Below are 11,827 nucleotides of genomic sequence, written 5' to 3' on the forward strand. Positions count from 1 at the left end.
TAATTATTAAACAGGTGGTGAACGAAAAAATAGTTAATTAAATGAAAGAAAGAATTGAAATGTTAGACACAAATAAAAAATTTAAACAACCAATCTGTAATTGGAAAGTAATAAATTTAAAGATCATATTTTTCCTAGCAACAAAAAATAACACAACAGTCTGGTCGTCTACGTCTCTCTAATTTAAAAATATATTAATCTCAGAATAATTCATGTCTCATTCACCGATTCTTGGGTTCATCCAGGCTGAACAGATGGGTTATTGTGATGACAATGTAACTTTACCTGATTCAGTTGTTTTTTTATTGAAAGCTGGTCAGCATGTGTTAATTTAAAGTAATGGAGGTAGCTAGGTTACTTGTGACAAATGACGTGAGGTAGTAACATCAAGTTGCTACGTTTGATTGAGGATGTCTTGTAGGGGGTATTAGAATTCAAGTTGTTGATGAAAATACACGTTTTGGGCTTGTGCTTCCCAAGCTATGCAAGAAGTGAATACTGCAATGCACTTCGGCTTTATATAGGCAAAGAACGATTTCTATATCTTTAGCTGTTACGCCTATCCAAGGCAATAGAAGTCTGTGAATTTGTTGGATTGAATTGTCTTAGAGGCTAGTTGCCGTAAGCCAGCTATTATTTCTGGTGATTTCAACGCATGGGCAACAGATTGAGGAAGTAGGATAACAAATCGACGTGGTGAAGTTCTTCTGGAAGGTTTTGCACAAATAAGTGATATGAACACCTGAACAAACCCAACGTTCACTAGAGTAGGAAGTTAATCTATTATAAATTTGACGTTTGTCAGTGGTCACCTGAAACAGATTGCTACTTAGAAGGTTTATGGTTTTTATACTCACAGTGATCACCAAGCTCTCTTGATTACACTGGATACTCCTACAAGAAAAAAAGATTTTTTGTTGAAGAACCGTTGGCTGGAACATGAAAACTTTTGATGACAGTTCATTCATTGTAATGCTAGAGGATGAATGTGAATTGAAAGGGTTACCGAGGAAAAGCCCTGTATACTGATCTTTTATTTATAGAGCTTGTGATATAGCTATGACCCATTTAAAGCCTGGCAAACACCATTCCCCTGTATACTGGTGGACAGATACTATTACTTTGTCAGTGTTGTAACCCAGCAAGAAGACGTTACCAGCAATCAGACGTCTTCCAGAGTTTTCTGTGCTTCAGGAAGAGATGAGAGCTAGAAGGAACCTCTGACGAGCCATCAAAGTGTGAATTGAGCCAAGAAAGTAAACGATGTTGCTAGAGAGAACTTTTTGATGAGGTAGATGCAGACCCATTGGGTAGGCCTTAAACAATAGCACTGGAGAAACTAAGTAAGGGCACGATGCAGCTCCCCACGAGATCGAATATTGTGGACAATATTGTCTGTACACTATTTCTGGAACAGGTGAATACTATGGGATGTATATACAATTTACATACAACTGATTTCCCACAAATCACGTTGGAAGAGATAGAGGACATCACCTCAGACCTACAACATTGCAGGGGACCAGGATTGGACGGAATTCCAAATGTGGTTCTCAGAAATCGACTCGATCTTTTCCTCGAACTCTTCAATTCTTGCATTGGTGAAGACTCAATTCAGAAACCTTGGAAGTGACAGTGCCTTGTACTTATTTCAAAGGGTAAAGGAAGAATGGAAGACCTGCCAACCTATCATCCTATTTGTTTATTGGATACTATCCTATGAAGAAAGATAGAATCCTTTCTTTTGGGCTACAAGAGTTCACAAAGGGTGTAAATGGCCTCTCAAGGGTTCAATATGGATTTCGTAAAGAGCGATCTATGGTAGATGCTATTGGATTAGTAGTAGAGACAGCCTGTACTGCAATTGCAGGAGCAAGATGGAGGATAGGTGCTAAGTGTTATGCAGCAATCATCACCCTAGATGTCAAGGAAGCATTTAACACTGCAAGATGGACCTGTATATTTGATGCCTTACAGACATGGTTATGCCTGTCTGTCTTTTGCAGACTACTTTAGAGATAGAGTTCTGTTTTATCTTTAAGACATTGGCCAAATGAGATACAAGGTGACTGGTGGTGTTCCACAGGCCTCCATACTAGGGCCTCTTTTGTGGAACATCATGTACAACACAATTTTCTAGTTGACAATGCCAGAGGGAGCCACAGTTGTGGGTTTTGCAGATGATGTAGTGTTAGTGGCGGCAAGGTACTTGGAAGAAGCTACCCTCATCGCCAACCAGGCTATTACTACAGTTCAAGATTGGCTGTCTTTGGTAGGCCTACAACTTGCGAATCACAAGGCTGAGGTTCTCCTGGTCACCAGCAGGAAGCAAAGGAAGTCCATCACTGGCCCAATGGGTAGGCACAAAATTCATTCTCAGTCTTACTTAAAATACCTAGGAGTGATGATTGTTTGCAATCTGAAAGGTCTGATACGTTTCTTACAATCGGGAGCCCTTTATTGCATGTTTATAGTTATGCTAAATAAATTGTAAGATATTTTGTAACAATTGAATGTAATCATATAATTTATTACTATACAAAATATATTCCCTGAAGGGGCAAGTAAAAGAGGGAGAATGGTTGTTTCTCACAATCCTGAGAAACACGCAGGTCAGTATAATGAAGGTGTGTTTGGTGGTCTAACAAGTGGCCAGGCTGTCGAGATATATGACAAGCACCTGTGATATCAGGTTGCAACATGTGATTCACACTGTCTTTATTTCACATTGAGGTGAGCACCAAAATGAGATTAAATAAATTTACAAAATCGGATATGTAAATCCAACATTGATTAATGCACGTGTCCACTTTAATATTCATATGGAGTAAAGCAGCTCCAAATCTGCGAAAGTAGCATCCTTATTGTCACACCTTATGTCAAATGTTGGAGGTCTTAGAGAGCATTGCTGATGGTTTCTTGCTACTGTTATCTCCTCAGTTATTTTATATGCAGCTCCAATTTGTAAAGAAATTGAATGGAAGAAATACCAAATCATACAGAGGACAGGTGGTTTCCGTTTATCGCAGAGTTCCTAAAGGACAGTAAGTGATTTTCGAACAGTTTCCTATGATGCGCTGTACGTGATAGCCAGAATGTCGCCTGTTAAACTTCTTTTTGAAGAAAGAAGTAGGCACCATGGACAATGCTCTCACGTTTCCAGAGAAGAAGAGTAGAAAATAACTATCGATCAGTGGCAACAGCGTTGGGAGACTGCAGATTCCGAGAGGTGGACTCGCATGTTAATACCCAATGTTGGTTTGTGATATGGTTGCAGACATGGTAAGATAGATTTCTATGTAACCCAATTGTTGACTGGACATGGATTCTTTAGAGCCTACTAGGACTGATTTAAACTGGAGAACACCGCAGAATGCCCTGCATGCCAGGCTATCATCCAAGGAAACAGTGGAGCATGTGTTTTTACTCGCATTCTCTTTGCCGAAAAAAGAAGTGAATTGGAGAGATTGTGCGAAGAGAGCATCACTCCAGAAAACATGTGAACCCTATGCTGCGCTCAGACCAGTATTGGGATGCAGGAAAGAGAGTCACCACAGTCGTCCTTAGGAGATTGAGAGTGGATGAGTTCAGTTTTAGGGCCATTGCTTTGGAGTATTATGTATGACATGGTGCTCAGGCTACCCCTGCCTGAAGAAACTGTTACGGTTTGACATATGTTGCAATAGAAACAAGGCTAGTTACCATTCGTCAATGCCTTTCAGTGGTAGGCCTCTAACTTGTTGACCATAAAACTGAGGCAGTGTTCATAACCAGTTGAAAAGTGCTCTGCATGTCACTCTAGCTTTTCCTACGATGCTGTGTGCATCATTTCACATATCCCTCTGATAGATCTTTTTGATGATAAACACAGGTGGATATTCCAAAAGAAATGAGAAGAGATGGATGCCCACTGGGCTGCACTAGTAAAAGAAGATAGAATTCAGATCCATGAAAGACGGCAGAGATGCTGGAATACCTCATCGCCTAGGAGATAGAGCCACCTTATGATTCCTGATGTGTCAACATGAATATTTTGGAAACAAAGGGAGGTAGACTATTATCTCATGCAACTGTTTACAGGGCATGGTTGCTTAGCGCCTACTTACCCCACTTCAAACTAGAGGACAGACCAATATTCCCTACTTGTGATTCTGTGGATGAAACAGTAGAACATTTGTTCTTCTATTTTCTAGGTTTTACTCCAGAAAAAAGAAGAGCTAGACATGAAACTTAGCCAAACATCAGTGCCATAAAACTTAGTCGCTTTGATGATGACTAGGCAGGAGAATTGGAGTGCTGTAGAAGACTAATTTGTAGAAGGCTCAGAGAAAAAGAGCGAGAAAGAAGAGGCCAGGCAATGGCTTAATAAGATAGCCCTTCTGCCCCATGAAGTAATGTTTTACAGCGGTTCCACAGGGTGTTAAAGAAGAATTGGGGGTTGGTTTTTTAGTGAGTAGGAATCTCACACTGTTGTGTCACTTTTTATTTGTTGCGCTTTGTCTTATAAAAGATTTTTCTCCTATCCACAGAAAAAAAACACTGAAGTGCTCACACAATCAAATACGCATGGACACACAATATTTGGCTTAGGCTGTGTGGTGTGGTGCTGTGCAGACTGCCCTGTACTCATCTGAGCAAAACAGGCGTTAGAATTTGCTCATTCATAGCATTTTCTCAAGTGAATACATGGCCTTAAGAAGGTCTTCATTGCTTAATGAATTTAACAAGCTCATTTTAGTTCTTATGCTATAAAACTTTGACACACATTTTCGACGAATTTAGGATAATGTTAAAATCCTGTACAAATATTTAAGCTGTTCTGGAGTAATACAAATATATAATATCAATCATATTTCACTAACTCAATTGATATTCAACTGTAACTTATCATTTATAATTGTGTCATAATTTAGAATTAATTAATTTTAGCATTGGTAATAATGAAGATATTCAATGAAATTACTGTGCAATTAAACAAATGCATACAAATTTAAGAAATAAATTTAATTACAAAATTTATGAATAAAATACAACAGATTATTTATGTATTAAATCTACATTATAGAAATAGAACTGAATAACAAAATTTTTCAAGAGATGAACTATTTCAATACTTTTGTTGCTTTGATATACCAGGTTAGTCTATTTCAATATCCTTTCCTTTTTTATAATATTTATTTTAATTAGTTCAAAGGTCATTTTTTGCCTTCTCCATTAGTTTAATGGGAAGAGCATCCCAGTGCTTGGGAATTGCCTTAAATTCCTTATGAGATCTCCAATCTAGTTGATCTTGGCCAATCTAGCCATTTGGACCCTAACTGTTTCATTTCAATGGTCGTGTTGATCAAGCAAACTATATCAAGTTATTGTGATATAACTTCTTAGAGAATGATGAATTTTGGAAGTTGTAATCTTTGTAAGCAGACAGAAGGAAGAAATAATATGTAATATTAATTTATATATAATCTTTGGAAACTATTCAGCTGTTATTTCTGTTTTTTATTTTGTCTTTTTATAAAAGTGTTATTAATTATGTCTTATGTATTTATTTATCTTTGATACTCAAGAAAAAAGTTATCAATATATGTACATTTATATTTTTTTGTTCAGTTGGCTCTACAGACCTTGTAGACCTTAACCAGTCTTCTCTGTGCCTTTTTTATTTTATTTTTAATTTTTTTTTTATGACCTTCCTGGTTATTTCTGACATATGAGGGAGGGGGTTATCTAGAGATAAACAACTTATTGTAACCATGTTGGGGGGTCATGTTATCATTTCGTGGGACAACCACAGAAATAATAGTCAACCCCATGTTAAGGCTCTGATCCCAAATTACTCCTGTAATTGTACAGAGCAATTTTCTTTCAAATATCCGGATTCTGTTTTCTAGGATACCTGTTAGAGCTCAGGTCTTTTGGCTGTATATAAGAGCTGGCTTTATCATGGCATTGTATACCTGTAGCTTCAGATTTTTATAGTTTTTTTCAGGATTGTAATATTCTGGACAGAGAAAAGAAGGCTCTGTTTGCCCTTGTTATACGTTGGTCTATCTCAGACAGTTGATCATTTATTGAATTTATTGTGGAGCTGAGGTATTTGAAGCCGTCTACTTTCGGAAACAATTTGCCATCCACACAGATCATATTGTTAGGGTGGATTGTTTTAGCTTACTATCATTTACTTTGTTTTATCTTCATTTATATGCAAGCCGATTTCCTCTGCTTTTCTTATTAGAGTCTTTCTATGTCATCTAGATTACTTCCTAGGACCACAATCTTGTCCACGTATGCTAGGATTTTATGTTTCATTCCAACATGTATTCCACCAATTTTGCCTGATGTGCTTCTCATCACATTTTCCAGGGCTAAGTTGAACAGCAATGGCGAGAGTCCATCTCCCTATCTCAGACCTGTTCTGTTATCAAAGGCTTCAGATACTTCTTGTATCGGGACTCTGCATTTAGGATCTGTTGTACATGCTTTTTTTTATCAGTCTTACTAACTTTCCGGAGATCTCCAGTTCAGTCATGATCTTCCAAAGGCAGTTTCTATATAAGGAATCATAGGCTGCTTCGAAATCGGCAAATAAGGCATGCACATCCTGATCTTCTTTACATCATTTTCGGAGTATCTGTTTTATTAGGAAGAAGATCTAGTTTAGCGCACTTTTTCCTCTCCTGAACCCCACTTGGTGGTGGCCTATTACATTCTCGTAATACTGTGATATTTAATTTAGCATGATATTGGTCATTATCTTGTAGGCTACTGGAAGGAGTATTGTGCCTCAGTAATTGCCACACTCATATCTTGAGCCCTTCTTTAGAATAGAACAGATTAGGTCTGCGATTCAGGCCTCTGTTATCCTTTCCTTCCCCCATATTTTCCGGATTAGTTTTAATGGTTTGGCTCTTAGAGGTTCTCCACCATTTTTGAAGAGCCCCGATAGTAGGGTGTCCATTCCTGGGATCTTCCTTCTTTTAAATCAGTTGATAGCTATTTCAACATCGCGAATATCTCGTTTTAGCACCTTTGTGGATCGAGGTCTTCAGTATGATTCATGTCCTTTTTTCATGAGCTTTCTTTGATTCAAAAGTTGATGCTATCAGTTTATAATCTTTTCATAGCATTAGCGTGTTTCTCGGTCTATACCCCATCCTTTCTTTCCTCATGTTGGCATAGAACTAGCATATACATTAAGCCTGCCAGTTATTCTCAATAGCTGCCAATCTTTCTTTGAGGAACTATCCTTTTGCTTTTCTGATTATTTTATTGGTCTTTGTTTTGCTGGCTTTGTATTCATCCAGTGTCGTTTGATCAATTCTAGCTAGGCTGAGGACTTTCTTTTTTCATATATATATATTGTTGTATTTTTTGTCCAATTTGGCATTAGTTTCATAGTCCATTTGTAGTTTTATATTCTTATAACAAGCAGAACTTATGAATTAAGAAATGGGTTTGTGTTAATTTTGAGATCTAAATCATGGAGTCTTCTGAGAAGTTTTCAAATACTATCACTATGGATGGTGGATGTGATTGACTATTTACTAAATATTTTCCTGCATTACATTCATTTCAAAAAGGCCAGTAATTCTATTGATTGCTAGAAATTGTTTAATACAATAAATACTGAAGAAATTAGTTATATATAGATTATACATATATTTTGTTTTTATTTTTATTTCAGATGCTTGTTTTTGAAGTTTCCTTATTGAAAAAAGTCTGTTCTAAGAGACGTTCATTGTATCTTTTTGGTTGGAAAGTACCACCATGGCTTATTAGATGTTATAAAGAGATTGGTTTCTTTTGTTTTGGAGCAGTTTGTTCCCAGTTAATTACAGATATTGGGAAGTATTCTATTGGAAGGCTTAGACCACACTTTATGACTGTTTGTGATCCTGATATTGACTGTAGTACACCAGATTTTAAATACAAATATTTTGTGGAATTCACATGCAGAGGAACTAGTTCTAAACTTCTCCGTGAATCTAGGTATGTAAAGCTTCTTTAATATGAATATATCTTGTATGATCAATTTTATCCTAATGCTAATTTTTGGAATTGTCCCATGGCTTCTTAGCAAGAGCTATTTCAGTATTCACCAGTTGAATAATTTTATAGCATTGTAAAAATGGAGTATAAGAATATATATTTTTTGTGTGTGTGTGTTATATGCTGTTTGAAACCCAGTGAAGTAGAGTCACAATTATTCAAAATGAATGCGACCAGATTCACTGAGGATACATGAATTTTTCATATTGAGAGAAATCATTCTTAAAATAAACTTAAATTACATAATAAAAACTAATTCTATAAATTTTATTGTGTGTGACATAATTTATTTTATTAGGTATGTATAGGCATAACTAAATCCCAGACCCAAATAGCTGATTAGAATGTGGAACTTGGCTTACTTATTGTAAGTTGTTCTAAATTAGAAGGCTGATAAAACCAGTATTGTACAGATACAAGAACTCTTAAAATATTCCTTAATTATTCTTCAAATGAAAATAATTTGTTTGAGTGGTTGTGAGACGATGATCATAACTGTGAGATTTACGATCAGCAGAACACTGACATGGTTTTAAAATAATTAGTCAATGTCTTAGTATGAGATTAAAGGTAAAAACAGTTGGTAACGGAGAGCAGATTTTGTCCAACTCAGACGATCCAGCTTCTATTGATGTAGAGCTACACACGATGCCATTTTTCTGAGGCACTGACATAGTTTGGTTTCAAGAGAAGCTATAGTTCTCTTCGACAGAAAAATGTTATTTGATTGATTTTTATGAAACCAGTGTAGTTCAGTAATAAACTAATTAGTTCGGTACTTTGTCTAACTTCAAATTTACAGAAATAAAATTTATATTATTAAATATTACTTTTTTTTTTTTTTACTTTAGTTCTTTTTGACTCCTAAGAACATACCCTAACTTTATTTTCGGATTAGTGAAGTTCAGATTAACAGGACTCTACTGTAATTAATTACAGCAAAGTTGTAATCATTAGTAGGATATTATTATATTGAATGTATGAAATTGAAAATTTTATCATCTTATTAACTATAAAGATTTGATTTTTTTTTTGGAGGATTGTTGTATTATGAACGTTAATTGGAGAAGGGTTAAGACATTTAATACATAAGCTTTGATTCTCTTGCAAAATGGTAGAAATATCAAAGATAATTTTATTGGGAGGGTATTCTTAAAGGTAAGACCTCCTAATTTTTTTTCTTCTTTGGAGTACTAAACTCTGTTTCTTTTCTTTATCATTCACATCATTTTAAATATTGATCATTTGTCTAATTTTCTACATAAGCACCACTTTGGTCTATTCATTTTGGAAGACACTGTGACAGGTTTTGTATGTACATGAGTTACCAGTTCACCTCCAAGTCCTTAGGAAAGTATTGAACATTATCTTTTACTTTTTTGAACTTGATTTTCATGTTTAACAAAACCTGAGAGTACGATTATTTACCTAAAAACAATCATATGAGTGATGACATTCCTCTTCACCCCAACCCACAAAAATTAAAACAAATACAGTCTGCTAGTTGTCATAGCAATTGGTTTTTGGGTTCAAAGGGGGTATTGTTGGTTGACATTATACCTGCTGGGACAACGTATTGCTGAGTGGAACTGGTCATAATAAAATGTTTCTTTTTATAACTAAGTTACGTTACATCTATCTTTCCTTCCTCTTTTCTATTTATTCTTTTTGTTTTTTTCCATATCTACTTTATCATCTCTATTTCACTCTCATTCATTTCATATTTCTCTTTTCACTGATCCATCAAAGATTCAAAATATTATTTAAATTTAATGACTATTCTTAATCTATAAACTTAAAATACACACATAAATAAATAAATAATTAGACAAGTTCTCTCCATTGACTGCAGCAACCCCCAACCAACTTTTTATAAAAAGTATGATGTTTGAAGGGTGTATGTTATTTCTTGAAATCAGTTATTAAAACAATAAATGAGCACATAAGACATACAAATATTTGAATCATGAATATTGAAAGCCTGATTTTATTTTTCATTTGATTCTAAAAATGATTGGCGGACTGGTTATTTTTGAAAATATTTTATGGGGAGTCCTCACTATCCTATTTTTGTACGTGCTATGCCCCAGCTCAAGTTGGAGTTTCTGAGTTGTAAATCCATCAGCTTGGGCCCAACGCTAAGGTCTTCACTCACAGTATTATTGAATACTTAACACATTGGCTGTCAACTAGGAGATAACTCATAGTCAGCATTCTTGGATATTATAGCAACCACTAGTTATTAGTCATGGAGTTGGTTGACATGCATAAAAAAAAGTTATAGTTTCTATACACACTTTACTTATGTAGCCATGATGAAGTTTGTGTGTATTTTGGGTTATGGTATGTTACAATAAAACTGAGAGATTAAACTTGTCATTGGAGTTATTGGAAATATTACAAACTTGTATCCATGTTAATATTATTTAAAGAAAAAAAATATCCATATTTAACTTAATAAACTCAATTAATAGTAAGTTTAAAAGTTTTGAAGAAAAAGTTAATTTTGCTGTATTTTTTTATATTTCAGACTTTCATTTCCATCTGGACACTCTTCATTTTCTGCTTACACAATGGTTTATTTGGCTGTAAGTATTTTTATTTTATTATATTTTTATTTTAAGAGGTTTACTGAGTTCTGATGGAGTAAGAATGGCGGTGCCTTGGCCAGGGAGCGTGAGTTCCTCTCTGGCAGTTTTGTCTGTGAGCTCGTTGCCAATGATGCCAATGTGGCTTGGGACCCAAATGAAATTTTATAGACTTACTTAGATCTGACAGTTTTAAGAGGAAAGGTTGGATTCTTATGATAAGTGGATGTTCAGGGTAAATGTTTCTTAAACTTTTTAGAGAGCTCAATGAATCTGAAATTGTTACAATTGTCTTTTGAGTTCTGAGTTCAGCATCTTATCCTTATCTGTTTCTTTTATTACACAGAAGATGTCATCAACATACTTAAACAAAACCTTCAATTTTACACCTGATTCTTCAATTGCTTTTGTTATCAAGTCATTCATTACTAAACCAGATAAGTATACACTCAGTAGTCCACCCATCGGAAGGCCTCTATTTTGGCGGTAGATCTCACCATTATATTTAAATATCCCATTTTCGCAACATAATTTGAATGAATAAAAATGTGATAAAAGCAAATAAGCAATTCTATAGTTGTAACTATATAAAAGGTTTGTCAGAAGGAATAAAAAGGTCCTTTAAAGATTATGACATGGAAGATATATCATTGAGTTTCAAACCAAGCAATAAATTAAAAAAATTTTATAGCAGAACAAAAGACCCAATAGACAATAAATATCAATCGGGATTAGTGTATAAAATTCCATGCATTAATTGTCCAGCCATATATATAGGTGAAACCAAACAATATATAAAAGACAGGATGTATCAACATGAAAATGATATAAAGAATAGGGAAAAGGAACCCAAAAAAACAGCATTAGTTCAAAATGTTGTTCAGAATAAACATAAATTTGATTTTGAAAATGTCCAAATCATTCATAAAGAGAATAATAATTTTAGAAGGAAGACATTAGAATCGATTTATATCTCAGAAAATATAAATTATACTATCAACTTCAAATCAGATTCCAAAGGACTGAACCACCACTATTCAGAAATTTTAAGCAGAATAAATATGTAATAATTTTATACAAAAAAGATGGAAAATTAAAAAAAAAAATGTTCAAATCCTAAAATAGTACAAGTATATGAATGGAATAAAAATGCAATAATAAAAGTGTGAATAGAGAAATAAATGAATTAA

The 11,827-nt window shown here is 34.6% G+C and overlaps 1 protein-coding gene across 1 annotated transcript in view; it reads left to right on the forward strand.

The window, feature by feature from the left end:
- LOC106688541 (putative phosphatidate phosphatase) overlaps positions 1 to 11,827 on the forward strand; it is a 51,859-nt gene that overhangs the window by 16,311 nt on the left and 23,721 nt on the right. The window contains exons 3-4 of the mRNA XM_014433048.2: positions 7,685 to 7,989; positions 10,580 to 10,637. Coding sequence (XP_014288534.1) covers positions 7,685 to 7,989; positions 10,580 to 10,637 — 363 coding nt within the window. The remainder of the gene's footprint in view (positions 1 to 7,684; positions 7,990 to 10,579; positions 10,638 to 11,827) is intronic.

This window comes from Halyomorpha halys, unplaced genomic scaffold (genome assembly GCF_000696795.3).
Source record: "Halyomorpha halys isolate HHAL.00 unplaced genomic scaffold, Hhal_1.1 Scaffold1151.1, whole genome shotgun sequence".
Lineage (NCBI taxonomy): Eukaryota > Metazoa > Arthropoda > Insecta > Hemiptera > Pentatomidae > Halyomorpha > Halyomorpha halys.